General features: G+C 31.7%; 1 protein-coding gene across 4 annotated transcripts in view; it reads left to right on the forward strand.

Moving 5' to 3' along the window:
* Nucleotides 1–25,998, forward strand: part of LOC142329673 (uncharacterized) — a 61,558-nt gene that overhangs the window by 32,931 nt on the left and 2,629 nt on the right. For 3 of the 4 annotated variants that reach the window (XM_075374356.1, XM_075374354.1, XM_075374353.1), the window contains exons 2-9: nt 2,244–2,320; nt 4,137–4,254; nt 6,105–6,188; nt 6,405–6,496; nt 14,835–15,020; nt 15,660–15,853; nt 19,454–19,590; nt 22,684–22,808. In XM_075374356.1, coding sequence (XP_075230471.1) covers nt 2,291–2,320; nt 4,137–4,254; nt 6,105–6,188; nt 6,405–6,496; nt 14,835–15,020; nt 15,660–15,853; nt 19,454–19,590; nt 22,684–22,808 — 966 coding nt within the window. In that variant the 5' untranslated portion in view covers nt 2,244–2,290. Of the gene's footprint in view, nt 1–276; nt 746–2,243; nt 2,321–4,136; nt 4,255–6,104; nt 6,189–6,404; nt 6,497–14,834; nt 15,021–15,659; nt 15,854–19,453; nt 19,591–22,683; nt 22,809–25,998 lie in introns of all 4 variants that reach the window. The other variant, XM_075374355.1, reaches the window with a different exon arrangement.

Here is a 25,998-nt window from a genome sequence, read left to right on the forward strand (position 1 = left end):
ATTTTTTCTGAGTATCCACTATTAATAATAAGTATGCCAGATTTTAGAATTAAACCGACTCAAAAAGTTAGAAAAATAGAGATTTTATTTTGAAGGGTTAAAAACTCTTTATTTCTTTTCGTTCAAAATAAAAAATGAACCAGATAAATTACAAAATAATTATTTATTGTGGTTATGTGTTACTGGTTAATTAGGAAGTGGAATTATTATTTTCAGTCGTAGTTTTTCAAGATAAATTTTCTTTGAGAGTGCCAAAATTTTGTATTTGTTTTATAGGAAGAATTAGGAGCCTAGCTGTATTTGATAGACACCTATGATCACTGTGCATAAATCCAGACAGGGAACAATTTCCGGGTTGGCCAAAGACAGCCCCCTTCTCCCAATCACACAAAGATGCATTGACTACATAGTTCTTGGCATCCTCAAGATGTATTTACAAGAATCAAACAACCAACAGAACCCAAAATGGTGTGAATGGTAAGAAAGTATGATCTAGCAAAGGAGGAACTGCAGCTTGAGATAAGCAAACAAATCAAGCTTGACAACAGGAACTGCCCAGAATTCCTTAGAAATTCAGGGCATTTTTATCTAGGATGGAAGCAGTATGTTATTACAGGTCAATGTTTTTGTGCCAACAAAAAGATAATATCCAGAGGAAAACTACTTTTCTTAAGAAATTAAATAAGAATGGACATAATTTTCCTAAAGTAACAACCTTTGTTCATCTGTGGAATTTTGTGACTATGTAAGTTATACCTAGGAGCTAAGTTTTACTCCTTGCAAAATTTTAATTTACTAGGATGACATTTGCAGAATGTAATGTGATGAATGGCTGGCATTTTTGATTTTATGTATTGGAACTTAGTTAATAAAAAAGATCTACATTAATTTGAAGTTTTCCATTCAGGGTCTACCTGACTGGTATGTTGATAGAATAAGGAGGTTGGGTGGTGTTAGTCAGTTTATGCTTGGTAACCTTGGAATTCCCTGAATTTTTTTCATTTGTTCCTTATTTATGAATTCTGTATTAATGAAAAATTCCTGTTACTTTACTCATATTTTCATTTATTTTAAATTTTTTCCAAAACTGGAAGAACACTTTAGACAATGTTTGAAATATAATTTATTGGTGAAAGGATTTCTCCATGGCATATTTGTGTATTGAATACTGTTGTAACTTGCTGCAATACCAAGTATGATGATGTTTTCTTACATTATATTTGATGTAGGAAAATTTGATGTATTCTTTTTAACAGTACAGTATAAACTTAGTTTTAATTTTTTATTGAACTATTGTTTGAACTAACTTTAATTTTTTTTTATTTTTTATTTTGGTAATGTTTTATAATTATCATCTCTTTACCCAAAGAACTACATGCATTGTACAAAATGAAAAGTTTAGTTAAAAAGTTGGTAGTCGCTATTGCATAGGAGAAAGTATTAAAATATAAATTAAGATAGTATGAAATTTTTTAAAGTATATTTGCTGCTTACTTGAAAAATGAGAATAAAATTTTGGACAATCTAGTGATGATAGTTTTAGTGAAATTAATTAAATTAAAACACTTTATTTTAATTTACTTAACACTAATGTAGAATCTAAATTTCATACATAAATTTAATTGCACTAAATTATTTATTTTCAAATAAGATTTTGAAGTCAGCAGTTACTAACTTCAATATATCAAAGTAATAAATATTTTGAAATTTTTGTTAGTTTCTTCTTGAATAAATTAATGAAATTCTACTTTTAGTTCTGTGTGTACAATGCTCAAAGAATGCTTATAATAATACCTTAATTTCAGTTTGTTGTTTTATAATTACTGGAATTTTGAATGTACCTAATTCAGTTTAGTTTTCTTTTAATATTTATTTTGTTTAAATATATATATTATGTGATTTTCAGATTCTTGAGTTTTAAATAATTTTACAATTTTATGATTTCATGATTATAAATTTCCCACTGACTTGGTTTTTGTAATTGTAGTTGTTACTTGATTAACAATTTATTATGATACATAACTCATAACTATTATCAGTTTCATTTTAACATCACTATTTTTCATTTCTTATTTTAATAAAAATTCTGTATTTTATTTATATATGTATGTGTGTAAATTAAATAATTTAAATTTAAATTTTCCAAAGTTTTTAAGTAATTTTATGTTTGATTATTTAATACTATGTAATATTTAAATTTAATTATTGATGAATGAATAATTAAAAAAAAGTTTATTTTTCAGCATCATATTCAACAACGTATAGTAGAGATCAAGTTAAAAATTTTAGTATGTACAACAGCCAGAATGAAGTGGCTAGTGTAAGTATATATGTATATATATTACAAAAAATAATCAATAAATTAATATCTGTAATGGAAATTTATGCGTATATGTAATTTTTTTTTCTAATCAATTTTGTAATAAGTTCATTTTTAAATTAATATTTTATCAATTTAATTTTTTTTATTAATATAATTTGTATTTTATTTATACAGTTTTTTAAGTATTGCACTGGTCTTAATAAGATAAATAAAAAAACTGTTTTAATGAGTTGATTTTTTTAACAGACATAATTATGATTTAATTATTTTACTGTATGTGACTTGTAAATTGTGCTATTTAGTAAAATAATATAATTTTTTCTCATATTTGAATCATTCACTGAAAGACAGTAGGTTAACCATTTTTAAAAATGATATTTTACTTCAATAATTTTAACTATAACATGTAAAGCATGTAAACATTTTAACTATAACTAATAATGGTAATAAATGGTAAATGGTAAAAATTACCTGTAACTGGTAAACTTGTCACCATTTTTTAAAATTATGGCTCTCAACTGTCTTGTACAATCAATATATTATCTTAAAAGTTTTAGGATAAAATTATGTATTGCAAAATTTTGTTGAAATCCATTTAACTACTTGAAAATTAAGTTTAAGAAATACATGTAAGGTTAAAATATATCTAATACTGTGGAATCTAATATAAGTAATGTGTAATACTAGTTATATAACACTGTATTTTGTAAACATTTTTGTTCAAAATATATACTTATAATACCTACTCTATGGTTTTAGCAGACAGACAGACTGAATTCGACCAATGTGTATTACTTTAAGTAAAAAAATCTAATTTTTTGAAAAACTGAAAACAAAAAACCTGTTTGAAAAACATGAATTAAAAATATGAGTGGATCCAAGCAAAATAAAAGGCTGTATATCAAGATTATAAAAAAAATTCTATATTATTTATTAAAGAAATACTTTTATCATGAAAAAAAATCATTTTTTACTCATGATCACAGAATATTCGGTTTCATAGAAGGAAATGTGGCTAATTATACAAAAAATTCAGTTTCAGCTTATTTAAAATTACAACAGGAGGTTGATTATTAATTTTTTCATAACCCTGAATGTAAGGGATACAGAAGGTATATGATTTTTTTTTAAAAATATGATGTTTCATAATTTTATTTGAACATTTAAAAAGATATAAATTTATTAGAAGAAGGAAACACTTTTTTTCTCTCCAATGAATTGGCCTGATACCTTTCAAGATGACACATGCATTTAAAAAAAGTGGTTCCCATTTTTTTTCACCAAAAAGTATGGTAAAGTGCACCATAAAATTCTTCATTTATTGATTTTGAGATCATGAAAAGTGAATTTTCTTAATATAAAATTATTAAGAAAATAAATGAAGAAAATAAAGATTAATAAAGAAAATAAAGCATTAAGAAGAAAATAAATGTTAAATACAGTAGACACATTTTTTTATATATAAATTTAAACAAGGAGATTGAATAATCAAGTACTGTTGCATTATAATTTTTTTTAAAGTTGAAATAACTAATCTTTGGTAAGTTTTCCTACCCTGTAGTGGTTAGGAAGACATTTTTCCTAACCTGAGTTCTTTCTGTAAATTACTGGTAGATACATAGAAGTTACATTTGAACCAGTGTTTCCTGAATTTGAAGTTAATCATTAACATTGTCAATCTGTGTCTTTGTGTATATAGAAATATTGTACCTATTACAAAAATATTCGAGAAGAGTCATTTTAGTTGAATATAAGAATTTAACTTAGTTTTTTAACAGATTATTGTTATTTTTTTGCTTCCTTCAATTTGTAGGTACATCCAGTTGATCTTAGAAGTGATACTGTTACAAAACCTTGTCGTAAAATGCGCAAAGCAATTGCCGAAGCAGAAGTAGGAGATGATGTAATGCAAGAGGACCCAACTGTAAATGGTAGCACTGATAAACATAATTTTTGTTTCCTAACATGTGATACATAATTTTAATCTGTTTTTTGATACTGAAAATGAATATGAACTCAGAATCTTTCCATCACTCGCCATTCTAAAAAAAAATTTAAATTTTAATTAAAGATTTTTTCATTTTTCAACCTATAATTAGAATTTTAAGCTTTTATATTGTATTTTGTTAGCTCATTTTTTATTGTATAACTTTGTTAACACAATTTGTAAGTTAGAAATCCACAAAGTTAATTGATTTAATTCTTTGTGTTACTACACAAAGAATTAAATCATATCATAGTCACATATTATGACATCATGTCTAATACTGAAGTGTGAGTCTTCATGGACAAGATTAATCATGTCTGTGCAGGTCAAAACATGCAGCTGAAAACACAGCTGTGTTGTTTGTATTAAGCACTAGATTTAGGAATGAATTAATTTTGTTCAGTCTTATTGCTGTCTTAAGTTTTTTAACAGTGCAGTGTCATCATGCCTCAAAATTGTGTAAATGATATGGATGTCTTTTGTTATGTATGTGGTGAGTTTACCGTAAAATCAAATAGGAAAAACATTATACCTTTAATTAAAAAAAAAAGCATATCATTTGTACTTTCAGTGTAAAATTGGTGATTAGTATAAGACGTGGGGTCCTCATACAGTATGCACTAATTGTTCTGTATATTTAAGAGGGTGGCAGAAAGGTACATAGAAGGCTTTGCCATTTGTTGTAACTATGGTTTAGGGTGAACCAAAGAATCATGTAACCAATTGTTACTTTTGTTTAACAAGTGTGTCCAGAATTTCTAAAAAAATCTGTAAAATATCCTACTGTATTATATCATACTGTAAAATATCCTTAATTGCAATCAGACCTGTACCTCACAGTGAAATTATTCCAGTTCCTGAGCCACCTGTGAATGTATGTTTCGAAAGTAGTGATGAAGAATCAGGCAGTAGAGAAGAAGACAACAATGATTTTGATTTTGAATTATCTTCCAATAAGCCACATCTTATGTCACAATGTTAGGGATTTAAATTTATAAAATAATCAAGCTGAACTGTTAGGATCAAGACTACAAGGTTAGAATTTACTTTAAAGAAATACAAAAATTTCGGGCTTTCAAAGCCGACAAAAAGAAGTTTCTCAGTACTTTATTGATGAAAATAATTTGGTTTATTGCACAAATATTGATGAGCTTATGTTGCACTTAGAACAAGTTCATCAACCTGAGGACTGGTGCTTCTTCATAGTTCGTCCAAGTATAGTTTAAAAGTGGTTCTACTACACAAACAAATATCCTGTGATACCAATTGCTTTTGGTATTAATTTGAAAGAGACATACGATGTGATAAAAGGCGTTCTTGAAAAAATAAATTATAAAAAAACATAGCTGGAACATATGTGGTGATTTGAAAGTTATAGCCATTTTGTTAGGTATGCAGTAAGGCTATACTAAGTACGCGTGTTTTCTTTGCGAATGAGACATCCGAGCTAGGGATAAACATTATGTTACATAGAGTACATAGAGTACATAGAGTACATAGAGTACATAGAGTACATAGAGTTACATAGAGTGGAAGAAACGAGACAACTTAACTCCAAATAGAAAAAATATTTTTCATGAGCCCTTAGTTCACATTCAACTAAAAATACTGTTTTACTATTTGTAATCGACTAGCAAGGACAGTGTCACTATAAATAAATAAACAATTTGCATGTTATGAAAGTACAATTCCTGTAGTATGTTTAATTGTCAAATATAAAAAAAACCTAGTCTCGTTAGTCCGAGTTTAGTTTCTAATATTAATTATATAATTCTTCTGTTTTTTCTTTTATAGAATTAGAAAGAACTGCAGCGAAGATGCTCGGCAAAGAAGAAGCATTGTACGTTTCTAGTGGTACAATGGGAAATCTCGTCTCAAGTAAGTATATGCATGATTTAAATCATCTAATACATTTAAATCTATTGTTTTATTTTGCTTTTAATAATTATTATTTAAACAAAAATAATTTTTAAAAGAACTGTTTTATAGAAGAAAATAACCTGAATTAAAATAAAGTTCAAAATATCTATTTTAAAAATTTATATTTTTTTTCTTCAGCTAAAATATTTATTGTATTTATTAATTTATTTACAGTTATGGCGCACACAGACCATATGAGAGCAACTGATATTATAGTTGGTGACAAAAGCCATATATTTTGTTATGAACAAGGTGGTGCTGCACAGGTGTGTGTTATTTTTTCAAAACAGTTTTGATTTATATTTATACATTAATTTATTCCCTTCATTAAACTAGTTGATTAAACTACAATTTAAAGAAATACTTCTTGCTAAAAGGCATATCCGAGATTATATTGATTATAATTCAAATTAAATTTTTAATTAAAACTTGTTAGAGATATAAATTCTGGTATTACATATGATTTTCAGTTCTGTTATACATAGTTTACCTGTTAATAATGACACTGAATATGTCATATGGCGTATGTTTGGAAAAATTAATTTTAATTGTATAAAAAGTTTGGTTGAAATTAAAGTTGTCTTTTGTAAAGGTTTACCACAACCTGAAAAATATATTGAGTGATGACTGTCTTGAATTGGTTCAGAGTCTTCCTTGTTTGCTGATACTTAAAATTATGTGGAATAACTGAAGGTTTGAGTATTTATTTTAAGTTTGTTCTGAAGATATCACATTGAACAGTCTCTGTAAATGGTAACATATTGAAAGTTCTGAAATTACAAGAGGTTATAACGTTGTGCTTGATCATTGCACATATGAAACAATTTCTGACTATTTAATCTAACGACATATCTGGAATTACTCTTTTAGTTGGATTTTTCAAGATAGAATTTATTCTGTTTCTAAAGATCAAACTGTCTTATAGAGATATCTTTCAACAACTGACTATTGAAAACAAAATGACTAAGTAAGTGAAGGTGCAATATATATTATATTAATGAATATATTCAAGAGGATTACACACAATAGAAGAATTCACTTAAAAAAAAAAAAAAACACTGGTTTTCAACTCTAATTAATTTTGGAAGGCAGGCATTTGTAGTTCTTGTAAAGGCATTCATCAATGCCTTTACAATGCCTAAAAGTTAATTAGAAGAACTTCTGACAAGCATGGGCGTATCCAAAGGAGGTCAAGGGGGAGAGAAAGATGAAAAAAATAAAAATAAAACAAAAATATATATAAATAACAAATTTTTGGAAAATCTAAAATCATACATTTTAAAAGAAACCAATTACATAGTAGAGACACTCACAACATCAGTGAGAATATTTAAGAACCACTGTTACGTGTTGGCGCCATTTTACTTGTGGCAACACGAGTTTTCTATAGCAGTCTCATCACTTTCGTCTCATTTCACAATACAACAGGAATATTCTAGAAGCTATTAACCATATATATAAGAGAGCATGCATTTTTGGTTAGAGTCAGTGCAGTTGTTACTTTCACATAAGTGTGTATTCAATTTTTTACAACTGTAATGTTTGTTTTTTCATGCCAGCCACCATCCACTTTATTATAATGAATGGATATTAGAACATTTTTTGGTAAGTAGCCTACTGTGACATATATTACATGGTTTTATTTAATTTGCAATGTATCTACCATAAATTTACATAATCGCGGTTCTTACTTTAAAAGCATTTACCTTAAAACTTTGTTATCTTTCATTTTTGGTTATCTTTCTATGCTTGCAAGTGTTATGCCACTAGGTTTTCTTTTGGATCATTCAACATAAAATAGAATTTGGTATTTAATTTAATAATTTTCGTTAAGTTCGTCTAAATAATCAATACTTTTGATCAACGATTAAAAATAATTTAAAATGTGGCCTGATTATCAATATTGCTTTTGGGAATTGCTTAATTTTTATATCAGTAAAATTGGCTCGTTTTTTAGTTTATCTTGAATTTGTCCGTAAAAAAGGAAAAAAATTTACTACTGTGTGACAAATTTATGATTATGATACGGAAATATTTGTTTTGGGATCTTGAGTCCAAAACAGTAGTTTTTAAAAAATGTCTGTATGTCTAATAAACTTTCTGTTGATGATTCTTTCATAAATTTTTATTGTTATAATGATAAGAGGGGTATTTTTTAATTAAGCTCAACTAATATAGTCATGTATCGTATATCTGTATTATCCAATTTTGGCAAAAATATCAGTTAGAACCTTCCTTATTAAACCAATATTGCGAGATGTCACATCTGCGACCACATCAACGTTTGGTCAAATAACATTTATTTTTTTGCAGGAAATTAATTTAAAATGAAAAAAAATACCAGTAGCAGTAATGAAGATGTCCAGAAAGCACAACCATCTGCTTCAAACACTGTGACTGCAAGGCCTTCTTCTACATTCAAACCAATGTACAACACAGTGAAAGTAAAATTGGAAATTAAAGACAACAATTGAATGATGATATTGGAAAATTTTTCGGCCTGGTGGACATTGTGCTGGTTGACAAGAAAAAAAGTCTCTAGGAAAATGACTGGTTACCTTCGAAGAACTACAATTTTATAGCAGATGCCAACCATCTCAAGAGGAAATTCACCAATGGCTGGACGCATATTCACCATGGCTAACTTACTCAAGGCGATTCAAAGGTGCTTTCTGTAAATATTGTGTGTTGTTTTCGCCATCAGCCAGAACGATGAGAGATGGTTGGGGTTCTTTTTCCATCAGACTTTCACTAAATACAGAAATGTACACGATTATTGCAAAGTCCAGGGACATTAGACTGCAATGGAATATGCAAAATCATTCTTGGAGAGCGTTCCAGTGGACATGTCCAACTTCACCAGTTTTCACGAAAACTAATAGAAAAAAACAAAAAAGTACTGTCTTCAATTTTTTTCTGCGTTAATTTTCCCGACACACTTGATTTACCTCTCAGAGGAAAATCTAGATGAAGGCGTACTTATCGACTTTTCAAAAGTCGATGGTCAAAAAACCGTTTTGAGCACAGACCAAAAAATGCGTCGTACCGATAACCTATCATCGAAAATGAAATTATTAATCTACGTGGCGCTACAATCGGGAGTCACAAGAATTAAAAAAAGCTTGCGTTTACGGCATGTTGGTTGATGAAACCGCGGATATTTATGGCAAAGAACAGCTGTCTATTGGATTACGTTTCTTTGATAAAAGGCCAACGAAATTGAAGAAGAATTTTCAGGCTTTGTAAAGCTTGAAGGACTTAATGCCGCGAGTATTGCCAAAGCCATTGAAGATTTTGAACAAACTTAAACCTAGACCCTGATAAGTGTGCGAGATTAGGCTTCGACAGATGTTCCACCATGTCTGGGAAAGAAGGTATGCAAGCGATCTTGAGACAAAAGTACAAAAAAGCCTTCTATTCCCATTGCTCTTCTCACAAGCATAACCTTGTGTACGACTTAAACGTTGTCTCAGAAATTGGAAACTGTGTTGGAACTTCCAAGAAGATAATCACGTTTTTTCATTTTACGACCGAAAATTGTTGCTAGCAATACTAAATTGTTTGAGACTAGATGGTCAGAGAAATACAAGAACATAGGTGTTTTTAAGGATTACTTCGTCGGTATTATTAATCCAGTAGAGATCTTAGCTGAAGAGGGAAATGCAGCAACAAGAAAAAATGCTTATCAAAGCAGCGATTTGCAAATCTTCATTATTGTGTCAGCAGCATTAATTGCTAAGTATTCCGTTATACTGGAAATGCGTAGCAAATGCACATCTATTGAAGATACTTAACATGTTCAAAGCCAACCAGCACAGTCAAACTATTTTTTACAAGCTACGAGTTCATCGGAAAGATGCAGAGAATGTGACATTCTCACATTAAAACGGCAGTCGTCACGACTGCCGTTTTAAAAAAAATAGGTTACATTCCATTGCATTTGAATGTTGATATAATCGGATATAACAGGCTTTTTCCAGGAAAAATCCTTCTGAATTTTGGGGAAAGTCTAATTTCTTATTTGGATTCCACCATATCATCTTTAGCAATTAAAACATTGCTAAGATGCACTATTGGTGAAAACAGGTTAAATAGGTTAGTTATGTTAAGCATTTCCCACAATGGGTTTTTGATAACAAGGAGCAATTAGTTGAAGCAGTAGTTAGACAATTGCGTCTAATCCTCACAAACTATTGTTACAAAATTAGTTTTTTCTTTTGAAATAAGTATTTTATTCTTCCCTTTGTTAGTATGTATTATCGCATAGCCGATATTATTGCATGCTACTCATGAACAACACTTCCCCAAGGAAAGAAGTTAAATTCAGAAAGCTACCTTCTGTTTTCAGCTGTATATGCCCCTGCTGATAAGGATTTATTTATTAATAGAAGAGATATCTATTTTAAAAATAAATTGTAGTAAAAACAAAATGTTAGACTGGAAAATTACAAAGCAAAAGACAAACAATTTTTTTATTTATACTTTAATATTTTAAAGAATAGATGATGCGAGGAAGAGAATATAAATAAATTAGCATAAGAAGGAAAAACCTAGTTTTTTTGCAGAAAATAAATTTAATATCACAGGTATAGATTTAGGAATTATTAAGAAGTTTTTAAAATATTTATTGGAACTTGGTGCGCAATGACAATAAAACATAGTATTTCAGAAAAATATTGAAAATTAATTGGGTTAATAAAGTTAAAAAAGAACAATTTTTAAAATTAATCAGAGGTAGATAAGCCTGCAGAAAAATCTTAGTAGAAGAATAGATAGGTAGAATAGACAGGTAGGTAGATAGGTTTGGCTGACCTGTGAAGGTGGTGTGACAGTAACCCACCGGGTTGGTCTAGTGGTGAACGCGTCTTCCTAAATCAGCTGATTTGGAAGTCGAGAGTTCCAGCGTTCAAGTCCTAGTAAAGCCAGCTATTTTTACACGGACTTGAATACTAGATCGTGGATACCGGTGATCTTTGGTGGTTGGGTTTCAATTAACCACACATCTCAGGTATGGTCGAACTGAGAATGTACAAGACTACACTTCAATTCACACTCATACATATCATCCTCATTCATCCTCTGAAGTATTATCTAAACGGTAGTTACCGGAGGCTAAACAGGAAAAGAAAGGTGGTGTGACAGTATTTCCTTTTTGCCCAAAATATTGTCAATTTGAGTCCACATCACAAAAAAAGTAACTGTAAAAGGACCATAAGCTTGCTGTTATTGTGATTAAATAAAGTAAATATTAATGCATTAGAGTTTAGTTAATTTAATTTAGTAAGTGAAGTAATATAAAAGATAAAAACTACAGAGGAGAAAAAGGGGAAAGTGCATAAAACAAATAATTACAATATATTGAGATTGAAAGGGATGGATACTTACAGTCAGACAAGGGACTAATTACAGTAAAAAAAAAAAAAACTGGCCAAATATTTCATGACTCTTCTGGCTATTAATAATAAGAATTTAAAGAATTATAACCAAAAAAGAAAAAATATATAGAGTATATTTATTAGAGGTGGAGAATAAATTTTAAGAAAAATGTACACACATACATATGTTTTGGTCTAGATGAATTAGTTGGACCCTAAAACAAAGATATGAAAAAAAGCACGGTACCCCATTTTTGTCATGATCACCATACTTTCCCCTTTAATAGCTGTTCTAGCTATTAGACCGATCGAAATAACTCATTTAGAGGGAGAAAAAATTATTACCTGGACTTTTATAAGTTGAAATGATAAACGGGCTTATAATAAACGTAAAAAAATAAATGCCCGAGCGGGGGTAGTGGAGGAGTAAAAAATGGTAATATTGCGATTTTCGGCGAAAGTTGACGTGAAAAAAAATCTGTGGTTATTTAAGACACAGAAAGGTATGCTTTCACCAAATTTCTTCAAAATTAAATTATTTTTGCGGAAATGAAAAACAAAAAACGAAAAAAAAATTTGCGCATTTTTCTCGGAAATTTTGAAGTTATGTTAAAAATGACCTCTACAAAACTTGTAAAATTTTGTATGATCTACAACTTTTGTATTGGAAAATTTTTTTTTCAACCTCCTAAATCACCTCTCCATTCACGCATTTATTTTTTTACGTTTATTATAAGTCCCCTTTACCAATTCTACTTATAAATGCCGAGGTAACAATTTTTTTTCACTAAGTGTAATTTGTTTGGACTATATATTCAAGAGGAACGTAAATGAAGTTATTTTATTAATTTTAGCATAAATAGGAGGGTAAGTCAATTATTACCCGCCATGTATTTAAAGATTTTATTGTAATACAAATAGGGAACTTACATGTACATCATTTTTCAACATAGTCCCGTTGCATTTCAACGCACTTGGTCCATTGTTGCACAAGCTTCCTGATGCCCTCATAAAAGGTTTTCGGTTGAGCTGCGAGCCCGGAATGCACCGCTACTTTCACTGTTTCGTTCGAGGTAAATCGATGGCCCCTTAATGCCTCTTTGAGTGGACCAAACAAGTGGTAGTCAGAAGAGGCAAGATCAGGACTATAGGAGGTTGAGCCAGTACTTCAAAGTTGAGTTTCTGGAGCGTTTCATCAGTGTGGGCAGCAGTATGTGGACAGGCATTGCCGTGTAACAACACAACACCTTTCGACAGCAGTCCTCGGCGTTTGCTTCGAATTGCAGGCTTCAGCTTGGCATTAAGCATCTCACTGTAACGCGCACTGTTTATTGTCGTGCCCCTTTCCTCATAACGTTCCAGTACTGAGCCTTGTGAGTCCCAAAAACCGTAAGCATCAGTTTCCTGCGGAAGGTTAGATCTTGAACTTTTTTTTTGCAGGGCGATTTTGGACGTTTCCATTCCATACTCTGCCGTTTACTATCCGGCTCATAATGATGGATCCATGTATCGTCACCGGTGATTATTCTGTCTAAGAAGTCCCGTTCGTTACCATAGCGATCCAAATGTTTTTGGCAGATGTCCAAGCGCGTTTTTTATGCAACCATGTGAGTTGTTTTGGGACCCATCTTGCACAGACTTTATGAAACCCAAGTCTGTTGTGGATGATTTCGTAGGCAGAACCGTGACTAATTTGCAGTCGATGTGCCAGTTCATCAATAGTTATTCGTCTGCCTAAGAAACCCATGTTACATGCACGCTCAATGTTTTCCTCATTTGTGGCGGTAAACGGTGGTCCGGCTCGTTCGTCGTACTTGTGCGACCATTTTTGAATTTTTCAATCCGTTCGTAGACACTCCGTTGCGGCAACACACTGTTCCTGTACTGTACCGAAAGTCTTCGATGAATTTCGGTCCCTGGTACACCTTCCGACCACAAAAAACGGATCACTGAATGTTGCTCTTCTTTGGTGCAAACAGAAAGCGGAGCTGCAATAATGGAACTAACCTAGCAGCATCAAACCTTTACAGACATAACAACAATTAAACCACGCATGCGTCATCTACGCAACACGACAGTACTACCAACACAAACAAAAATATAACTAAATTGCGGATAATAATTGACTTACCCTCGTATAAAATTCTTCCTTAGGAAATGGCTTCATTATTTAATGTCCTTACTCCTTTGGTTTTTATCAAACAAATGCAGTGATCAGATTTCCTTATTAAGGAATAGTGGAATTTCTGCTTCCTTTTTGTCTTTTAATATACTTTTATTTCAGCTCAGAATTAGCTGTATTTTATCTAGTGATACCATTAAGCAAATGAAACAGACAGATGCAATGAGGTGTGCAGTATTGGTTGGTATGTACAATGAACCAAGCTAGACAATAGAGAACATACCACCTCAATTTATAATTATTAGATCCGTATAATCTAAAAAAAAACAACAATAAAACTATCTAAGATTTTACAGCTCAACAATTTGGGCTATGTTAGAAAAGACCTAAGTGATTACATTAAAATCTTTAATTATCTAACAACTTAATAAGCTAGTTCTTATTAAGTTGGTTCTTTTTACTTGATTCATTATCATATCTCAAATGTGGTGAGACACACATTTCAGAATATATTTAATTTGAGAGAATATAGAATGAAAATTTTATAGCATATACAAAATTCAGAGACAATTTAGATGATTGCAGAGATGGTACCACTATGCTACAGACAGAGTAATTTGTCGGCAGAATAGTATTTCAAATTAAAAAATTTCTTACCATAAAAGAAAATTTTACTTAAGTGGTGAATTTTGAATAAATACTAAATAGATCTAAATGTTTTCTACATTAGTTTAATTAGAATGTACCAAAATCAGAATATTTCATTCATTATACTTGAATATGTTATTATTCAATGGATTTCATTTATTTCAGTATCTTTTATAGTTATTACTAGTATTTCATATAATTACCATTTTAATATGTATTAATATGAATTGTAACTACTTCTCTATTTTAACTTATTAAATTTGTATTTGTTAATTTTTTTGTTACACATTGATCAAGGTGATGGTAGAGTAGTTCTGTTTGTTATTTTTATAGAAGCTAACAATTCTGTTAAATGTATACTACAGCCTGTTTAATGTATATTTATTAACTGATATGAGGAATCTTACTTAAATTTTAAGTGATTGTGAGTTCTATACTTTTATTGTTTATTCTTTTCAGGTTGCTGGTGTAATGTTTAACACAGTTAAAAATAAACCTGATGGAACATTTGATTTGGATGAAGTTGAAGAAAGAATTCATTTAGATTCTCATGATGTGCACTATCCTACAACCGCATTAATATGTGTTGAAAATACACATAATAAATGTGGTGGACGTGTTTTACCATATGAATGGCTTCAAAAGGTATTCATTTTGATAACAGTAGCTTTTATTCTGTTTTTATTTTCTTTCTTTTATTTAATGCAGTTTAGATGAAGTGGCAATATTACAAGATGAAGATGATATTACTAGACAAAATCCTTAATATGATTTAAAACTGAAGACTTTATGAGATTCTACCCTGTAATCTCAAGTTTGTGATTACATTAAATTAATTACCTAATTAAGTCCATTTGCAGTTCTTTGATTTTGTTTGAGATAACTTCCAAAAAAGAAATTTAATATATTATTATTCTTGAAGATTAATTTTATTTTTTGAATCAAATAGCTTCTGACTAACAAAATGTAATTCAGTACTAATCATTTTATGCCTAATATCCACATTGTATTTTGACAGCTTCCAATGTTGTTTTATTCATTTCTGATGTGACTGAATTGGTAATTTGGCAGAGTTATCTATTTACTTATGTTTTTAATCATTAAAATTTTGAATATAAGTGAATTTAAAATTACATTACTTATTTACAGAAAAATTTTTTTAAAAATTGTTAGAATTTGGATAAAATCAATTGACTTTTTAAAATAAAATGAATAATAGATTATTCAATTATAAACAAAATTAAGAATTAGTGAACTAGTATTTTGAAAATCCTATTTTTCTAGGTTGTAGAATACGCTAAAGAGCGGAAAATACCACTTCATATGGATGGTGCCAGATTATTCAATGCAGTTATACAAAGCGGTGTATCAGCTGCTGAAATAACAAAAGGATTCGATTCTGTCAGTATTTGTCTCAGCAAAGGACTCGGTGCACCTGTTGGTTCAATATTGGTTGGATCAAAGACATTCATTAAAAAGTATGATATTCTAAGTTTTCTTATTTTTTTGTATTTTTCATAAAAATGACTCGTCTATATATAAAATGCTTTTTATTTGTTTTCAGCTGTTTTTCATAGTATAAATTGAAATCCAACTGTCTTCAGCATTTTTTTGTTTGTTCTAAACAGACATGCGGGAAATCTCTATATAATCCTAAGTTAAATGCTAGACCATATCTTATCTTAAAATATTCTCTAATACTTCCATCCCTCATTAAACAAAAAATGGTTTTTCATCCAAAATGCAGTTACGATAAGAACTCTTAAAATTAACAGTCAGTAAACAATTTTTGGAAATTATAAACAGGATCGCCATCTCAATGTTGGTGGAAAATTTTTTCAAAGCAGGTTTAACAAGGACTGTATCAAGGTGATAAAAATGATTAAATCTTCCAGCAGATGAACATCTCCACACCTACGATAAGCTTCTTAGGGGTTAGATGTTTTGCAGAGATAATAAAAATTTACATAAGCATACTTAAGCACGTAATTTTAGGAAAATTTTAATTTGATGTGTTGGCTGAACTATTTTTTATTGAACAAAGTTGAAACTACGAAAATTCACTATTACAGTACAAATGAAATCTGAAGAAAAAATTTTTGATGTTTGAAAACAACTAATTTGTTAGTAATTACTTTGTTTTCTTTAAATGTTCCAATTGAAAAAAGTTTATAAATTAAGATACATATAGGTTTCATGCTGTTTACATTAGTAGCAAAAGAGAAGCAACAAAGTTAAAAAAAAGGAAAACTGATGTAATTGAGTACATGTGAAAAAAACTTTTTGGCGCATTATTATAAGAATTTGTTTATTTTTTAGCAGATTTAGAATGACTATAAGCAAGACGAATATCAAAGACCTAGATTGAATGAAACAGTTATAGAAGAAGCAGTCAACTGGTTATAATGAAGAAAAACTCATTGGATCAACTCATAAAAGAATTCAGCATGGGAAAATGTAATTTGATAAATACTGTTAAAAAACTTTAAAATACTAAAGGAAATGGATGTTATTTATATTTCAGTTATCACACTAAAGTTAACTGGTGTTTTACAGTGAAGAAATCCAGGTTGTAGAACACAAAAAAAATTATTAATTTCATAATGGAATGATTGTGGTAAATGTTTCGAACTTTGTGTTCAAGTTTCTAAACAAAACCATCAGAATTTAATGACAAAATGAAAAGGAACAGTTGCACTGTTTTAAAGAAAATAATTAACTTAGTCTAAGAAAATTAATGCCAACATGTGTAATTAGAATGCTGTCTTTCACCAAAAGAGGTTTTGAAACCTACTTTTTGGTGTTTATCACAATGAAAGTTTTCACTAGTATTAATTTTCAATCTTAATGAAACTGATTGTTCTACTATACATAAAATTCCCCTCAATGGCAGAAAATTATGAGACAGGAAAACCTATTCTTCTAGCTTTCACAAAAAAATATGCTTTCTCTAAAAGCACAATAAGGTGAAAGTTTCTAAAACACAAGTTCAAAGAATTTAACTAATAATTTTTCATAGGTTGTAGTTTCTCTACAACTACTGCTAAAAACTTCTAATATGTTTAACATTAGACTACCATACCGTTTTACTGTGATAATATGAACTAATTCTTTTAACAAAGTCTTTTATTGATTATGATACAGTTTATATTTAAATGAATTTTTAAGACATTTATAAAAGTAGTGCTCTCATAATAAGAAACACCATAATATTTTGTTTTTAATTCTAGTAGCTTTTGTCTTTAGTTGATTAACTGATTTTGCTGCAATTCTTTATTTCTTAATATTCTATGCCGATTAACCTCAACATACCTTTTTTATACCATACACTCTCATTTATGATTCATATATTCAAAAACCAAATTCAACTCTGCCTTAATATGTACCTACCAACCTTGGCCTTCTTGTTATGTCAAAATATTCTTTCTTATGACAAAATTGCAGAGGGAATTAAAAATCTCATTTCATATCCATATTAACACACCTAATATTAAAAATAACATTTCATCTCAAAAGCCTGTTTTTTCTGGCTTTCCTTTTGACTATGTTTTATTGCTATATAAATAAATTACTGCACTATACACAAGTGTTTTAAAAGAATTTGCAATCTCTTAATCTTCATTTAACACAAGCAGATTTTTTTCTATATAAAAGCTTTCCTGCTGTGTGTTAATCTGCTTTTGACTGTTATTTACTTCACCAAGCTTTGTAATTTTGTGATTAAAGTAACAAAACTCTGGTGAGTTTTTCCTCCTCATTATTATCTTCTTTTTTTTTGTTTTATTTAGAAAATAAAACAACTTCTTTTTTTATTGAACATAAAAAAGTTATTTAATATTTATGTTAGATTTTTATATATCTCAAAACGGTTTTTTCATGATATATTTACTACATATACGAGAAGGAACAAGTGATTTTCCTAACTGTAATCTTTGACATACTTTTCAACAGTTTGCGTAGCATTGAAGCAGATATAAAAGAATAAAATGCGTAATGTTAATTGAAAGTGTGCTTTAGTTTTCATTATCTGTAATTGAAATTTCTCACTGATAATAATGAATTGACTGACAAAATGCATCTAACTAAATTATTGATGAAAACAGCTTTGACAGTCTTATTAAATTAGTTTTTATTTGAATTTGTTAGCTTTATGTATTTCTATGTTTGATTATCTTAAATTATAATTTAATAAAATGTATTTGGTATTAAATGTGAATTTAAAAAAAAATTATGGTATATTCTTATTTTACTTTAATAAATCAATCTTTTTTACAAAAGAAAGTAGTAGTCATTTAGTCAAACAGCAGCAGCAGCTGTGGTTTCTCTCTAATGCTTCATAAACATAAGGACATATAACCCAACTTCATAAATATAACCACGGGCTTTGTGTATTGCTCAACATTACAAAAGCTGTTGCACCTCTAATATGTGAAGCACTATATACAATATACAGCAATGGTTCATCAGCTTCATTTTTGCCAGTTTTCTTTCACTTCTCCTGAGATCAATTATGGATATCATTTTAATGTTTGTTTGATTTTCATGACCATTGACAGTGTTGTTTGCTATATATTCTCTTCCCTTTCATGACAGTAATTATTTTGTAACATTTAATATATGTTGTTATTTGTCAGATTGTTCAGCTGAGTTAACGCTTATATTACCAATTTAAAATGTGTTTTTTTTTGTTATAGTATTATACTGTAGAAAAATTGAAGCTTCAGAAAACAATTAAAAAAAGAAATTATTAAAGTAATTTAAACTTATCCATATTGCAATGTTTTCCTTGAATTTTGAAAAAAAATTTCAGAATATTTTTTCATAATTGTTATAACACTCACTAATTCAAGGGCTATTATAATAGTGAATTAACTCTTGAAGAAAAAAGATGATTTTACTGTAATTACAAATATGGCCAACTTAATCTGAACAACCAAGCTAGCAATCAGCAAGTTTTGGTCCCAATTACTGGGAGGAAATTTACTGTATTTTTAAATTTGGATCATTTTTATGTTATAAAACTATCTTGTTAATTACTAGCTATAATTATTGTTAATATATTGTTTATTATTTAACAGTGCAAGAAGGTACAGAAAAGTTCTTGGCGGAGGTATGAGACAAGCTGGCATAATAGCTGCAGCTGGTTTGTATGCCTTGAAGTACAATATATCACGATTAGCCGAGGATCACAGTAGAACTTATGAAATAGCTAAAAGTATGTAATATATGTAATTATAATGCTACGGATTTTTTTTTTTTGTAAAGAAAAATGAGTTAAACGAAGTTATGTGGAATTGATTTGAATAATTTTTGTATTTATAGAAATATAAACAGTACATCAACCAAAAATGCTATAGTTTAGCTTTTTGAAAACTATGTTTTTTGGAGTTATATTTTTTGTATGAGAGGTGGCCTCCCCAGATCAATACTAAAACTATTATTATGTGTTTATGGTATGCCCCATTAAAAATATTATTATAGAAAAGGAAAGGAAATGGTTTTTAATTTCAAACGGTTAAGTATACATTTACTTTTTTTAACTATTCTTATTTTTATTTATTCATATAAGGAACCACTTAAAAAATATTCTACCAATAAAAAATATACTTTTCAAAATTCATCCTGAAGTTTTAATTTAAAAAATTGCAGAGCACAAATATGTTTGATTTTTTATTGTGAAAAACTATTTAATACTACACCATTATTTTGATTATAATCTATTATTTGTGTACATAATTTCTATTTGTTTTCATTTTCAATTTATAGAAATAAAATAATGACAGGCTTGTTTTTAAATTTTATATTGTGTGTCCTCTTAATATTGATATAAATGTTGAAGATAACATAAACTGGATGATTAATTAAACAAGTTTTAAACCTGTTAAAAATTAAAAAAACAACTGCCAAAAAAAAACTAAAAAAAAAATAGGATGTCTGATCAGTGCAGAGCAGATGAGTGTAATGAAGAAGTGCAGAGCCCCTAAATTTCAGACCATTGTTGTTAGATCCGCAAAGGCTTTATGCCAATATGACTTTGTTAAATGCCCATGTACTATAAACTTCCTATTGCCTATATCTTTGAAATGACACAGTTCATTTCGTTCGTTCAACGTATTGATTTTACTGCATTATTTTTATATAGTAAAGTTTTTTTCAAATTTTTAAAATTTACTAAGATATAGCCTTATATATTATATATAGCCTTATATATATATTTATATAGCCTATGACACTCACAATAATGTAAGGATTCCAATACTAGGTCATACATCTAAATCGGTTCAGCTGTTGAGCTGCTACAGTGGAACAAACACACATACGCACCCTAAATACATTACACTCGTATTGATTTTGCTGCATTATAATACAGTACAATTTTTTTCAAATTTAAACATATATGTACATACATACAGTGGAACAAACATACATATATAAACCCTAATACATTATACTCCTTTTTGGGCAAATGTGTAAAGAATATTAAATGTGCCCGCAACTAATTCATGCAGTGTAGTGTTATATCACTTATTTCAATATCAGTTGATGGATTGAGATCTCTTTTTAAAAATGCAAAATTATAAGTACTTTTAAGAAATTTTTGATTAATACTTTTACAAAATACAGTTACCCAAAGTCATGATATAAATTACTTTGCTGCTCAGTTTGTACTAATGTTGACAAATAATTATTAGGTACTAGGGTTTGTTTTAATTTTAAACTACATTGATTGCTATGGTCATTAAATCCTTAAATGCTTGCTAATAAGCATTCCTATTAAATGTGATATCTGTTGGACTCCTTCAAAAAATCAAAGTACGTTTTAGAATACAAAAAATCCCTTTCGGCATGCCAGAAGGCGGACGTAGATTTCATCTGTGCTAAGTAGGGAATAAAAAAGATTTCCACCTTAATGTTAAGAAAAACTTCAAATTTACAAAATATGACAATGGTTGCATGTGAAAAAGATTTCACATGTTTAGCATACGACAAGCCCCATCTTACAATTCAAGCAACATTATTTTGGTCATCCCTTGCTGTAAGAGTTGGTCATATCAAAAATTGTTACAGACAAAAGTTTTAGATAATGTTTAGAGGACTAACGACCACTTTAAACCGATTCAATAATGTGCCTATTAAGGGAGGTATGATTTTTTTGTTTTCAAAACCCCATTTTTTCAACCCCCTGCCAATGGTTGGTGATAACAATAAATTTTAGGCTCTTATCCAAAGAATAGTAGAAACTTTAAATTAATTTGATATTTTACTTAATAAGAAAGTTATAACAATATTTTACTTAATAATAAAAATTAGCGATATTTTGTTTTTCATAAAAGTATGGTATGATTTTGGCCGTTAACGAACTTGACCAAGATTTTGGAATGAGTTATTTTTAAGGAACAATTTGAAAGTGACTGGCGCAAAATTATGGCAGTTATCATATCCACAAGAAAGTGAAATATGTATATATATATATATATATATATATATATATATATATATATATATATACAGAAAATAATAAATAAATAAAAATATATATATATGGGTATATAATATATATATATATATATATATATATATATATATAAACATTTGACCTGACGGTGGTTTTGGGGTCTGAGGGTTGTGAAACGTAAAGATATGTCAAAATTTTCCAGAAGTTGAATCATGGTACCCATTACAATAAGTTGCTTTCTTATAAATCTTCCTAAAATGGGCTCTTAATAATTGGTGCTCATGAATCATATTGATGTTATTTAATAAATTAAAAATACTTTCCGTGTATTAAAAATTTTAATAAATCATAATTTATTCCAAAAAAATCTCTTTTGGATCAAACAACAGAACCATTTTTGCATAACAGAACAAAAATACTTTCAGCTATGATAATGGGGTAGTTTCTTTTACATAACTAAAATTATATTCTCTTGATGAATGTTTAAATAATACTACTCAAAAAACAAACTCAAATTTTTTGTATATTTATTTGATATGTACAAATAATTTTCTTTAATATCTTCCAAATTACTACTTTTTTCTGTAATGATTCATGCAATATAAGAAGATAGTCCCATTCTGTGGAGTGTCATACCTCCCTGTTTCTAATTTGCACCCAATAATATCTGATTATATACTGAATAAATTATTTATTTTTCTGGCAACAGTCATATAAATGTCAACATGCTGATTGAAAAATATAATTAATCATTTATTTATTTTGACAGCTTTGTTATACCTTAATTTAATTAAACATTTTTTTTGTTTGCTCTGTTCAGTATAACAAAAAAGTGATTTTATTTTTTTACAGCTATAGCAGATTCAAAAAGTGATATTATTAAAGTTAATCTAGCTGATGTTCAAACAAATATACTCTTCATGTACTTCACTTCAGGAAAAGTGACTCCTGATGATTTTGGTCTACGTATGGTCACAGTAAGTATTAGAAATATTTCATATTGAGAATTTTTTATAATGAATTATTTTGCATGCTTTTACTTTGTTAAATAATTGTGGTACTTGCATTTCATAAAATGGAAGAGAAGAGTTTTGTATACTGTGCTGGTACAGAGTTTTAATCATTGATATGCTGGTATGAAGCTGTTAAGTAATGTTGAAGACCCATGCTTATAATAAATTTAATCAAATGTAAATGTCCATGTTACTAGTGAAATTTGAATACATTTAAATTAATAGCATTTTCTATGGAATTATAGACCTATAAATGGGGTAACAAGACCAACACTACTCAACTACATGAAAGAAGTACTTAACTGACAAAAAAATAATGGGAGTGTGAGGGGGAGGACATAAAACACAAAATACCATTTAGAGTACTATTAAGTGCATGCAATCCACTATAAATCTTTTTACCAATAATATTTTTTTTTTTGTGGAGGGAGGTGGAAATGCATCTATGCATGGAGTGTTGGACTCCCGCTGATGGTATTAGCCAGTAACTATCAGCAGACTACCAACTAAAACCACCCCTTCCTGCAGGACTCGACCCGGAACCATTTAACACATTACTTCCGGTCGAGTCCTTCTATACTTGCCTGATTAGGTGCTACCCAATTTTCAGGACTATCCAGGTCAATCTTTTTGGTCCTGAGAATGTTGCCGACGAATCGGGCTGCACTTTTCCAGCTGCTCAGATTATTGAGCATCATCGCAACCACATTGTGGGAGCTCAGTGCTCCAAGATCCGCCTCTAGCATCCCTTGATCTGCCGCCCACCAAGCACATTTGAAAAAGGTGTGCTCAGCATTGTTCTGTACACCAGGGCAATAGGGGGACGGCACTTTCCATATGACACGGAGGTAAGCGCGGAAGTTCCCGTGACCCGTTAAAAATTGGGTCATCTAGTACTCCACCTCTCCATGCCGCCGCTCCGTCAACGGTCTGACCAGAGGGATAAGCTTTGCGGTCCATCGTATTCTGGTCTCGTGGTCCCAGGTCTCTTGCCATGCGAGAAACTTGTAAGTACGTTCCTGTTGGCAATGGTCTCCCGGTCTTCACCTGCCCATCGCCTCCTGTAGATCACCTGGTGCACCCTTGCCAAAATAGCAATGGGTATGACGCCGGCGAACACAAGTACTGCAGGCTCGGAGACCGTCCGATACGCGAAAGTGACTCGCAAGGCTGCGGTGCTTGCACCTGCACGAGCCGCTTCCGGTTTCTTGCAGTTCTTAATGCCTGAGCTCATACTTCTGACCGGTATATCAGGATGGAATTCACTGTGGACATCAGCAATCACCGTCTGCTGGCCTTCGGTTGGCCGACATTCGCCATGAGCCGGCTGAGAGCAGTTACGGCTCTCGCAGCTTTGTTGGCGGCTCTCCGAAGCTGCTCAGCAAAGCTGAGTTTCCGGTCAATCATCATACTGAGGTACTTTGAGGCCGGATTGGTCTCGACGACCTCTACCCCGACCCGCAGGGAGAGAAGGATGTCGATACACTTCTTCGTTAGAACCACGATCTCCGTTTTGTTGAGGGGTAGAGACAATCCATGGTCATCCAGCCAGGCACCGATTCTGTGCATGGCTCGGCTGCTCGGCTGAGCCTCAGTTGGACGCATTCCACGTCGCGGTCTGCGACAGGTAGTGCAACGTCGTCAGCGTACCCAACCAAGACAGATTCTTCAGGCATCTCCAGCCTCAGCAAGCCATCGTAGACGGCGTTCCAAAGGTCGGGGCCGAGAATCAATCCCGTCGCCGCCCCTGACGTGATCGCAGTCCTACGCCAGCCTGCCACGGTCTCGTAAATGAGACCCCGGTTCCTCAGGTATGCATCCACCATTCTGAGGAGGTATTGAGACACATGGAATGAATGTTCCAAGGCCCGAATTATATCGCTCCACCGTGCGGAGTTGAAAGGGTTTTTAACGTCCAACGTAACGAGAAGGACCACAAGTCGCGAAAACTGATCGTGATCCTCTGCTCGCCGCACTGCCTCAACAACTTCTTGAATTGCGTCTAGGGTCGACCGACCCTGCCGGAAACCGTACTGGTTGGGTGACAGGCCACCTGCCTGATTCATCGCCGCAACCAGTCTTTTCTTTAACAGCTTCTCCAGTACCTTCCAGCTGTGTCGAGCATGCATACAGGGCGGTAGGAGGACGGCGAGTCCTTTGCCCTTGGGAATTAGCGCAAGGCGCGCGGTCGTCCTGGCGCTAAATTACCCAGCCTTCAGACATGCGTTATACATGTCTAGAAGAAGACGGGGCCTGCAACGCCCCACAAGTTTGAGCACCTCAGCCGGTATACCGTCGGGACCAGGGGCTTTTTTGCCTTTCAGCGACCGTAGGACTCCCTTCAGCTCCTCCATCGAGAAGAGCGGGAAGTCGCCCACGTCGCCGAAGTCCCGCTCGGTACGGACCAAGCGGGCCGGGAACAATATCTTAACGACGTGCTCCGCTTTAGCCTCGTCTAGTGGAGCTGGTGATCGCGAGACCCCTAATAGCCGAGTCACTATCTTGTAACCCAGCCCCCAAGGGTCTGCATCCACGGTCTCCATCAGTTGTCTCCAGCAGTGTACCTTGCTCACCGAAGCCGCTTCATGGCTCGTCGGAGCCGCTTCTTTGCCGTCTTATACTCGGCTGACCTGGCGTTTGCGTCTCTGCGATTCCTTGCACGTTGCGCCACTCGTCTTAGTTGAAGACACTCTCGGTGCAACCTCTCAATCTCCAGTGTCCACCAGTACACGGGTCGCTTCCGGTGGCTCGGCCCCCCGTGGGGTATGTAAGCGTCGCATGCAGAAGGATCAGCCGCATGGTCAAAGCAACTACGGCTTCAGCGCCAGCGTCCCCCCCCCCCCCCCGTTGGTGATGTTTTCAGAGGCTATCACCCCTGAGGAGATCTTTCTTTTGAATTTCTTCTCGTCGATTTTATTGATGTATCTTTTCACCAGCCGTTGGCGCCCCGGGCGCTTTCTTGCACCATCTAGGACTCTAAAGATAAGATATATTGGTGGTCGCTACCGGTATAATCCTCGAGAACTCTCCAGTCCTGGACGAGCGTGACCAGCTCTTCGGAGGCGAGGGAAATGTCGGGAATGGTTTCCAAATATCCTGGGCGGCGGAACGTCGTCTTGTTTCCTGTATTGAGGATCACGAGTCCAGTACGTCC

Source organism: Lycorma delicatula, chromosome 9, assembly GCF_047948215.1.
Source record: "Lycorma delicatula isolate Av1 chromosome 9, ASM4794821v1, whole genome shotgun sequence".
NCBI lineage: Eukaryota > Metazoa > Arthropoda > Insecta > Hemiptera > Fulgoridae > Lycorma > Lycorma delicatula.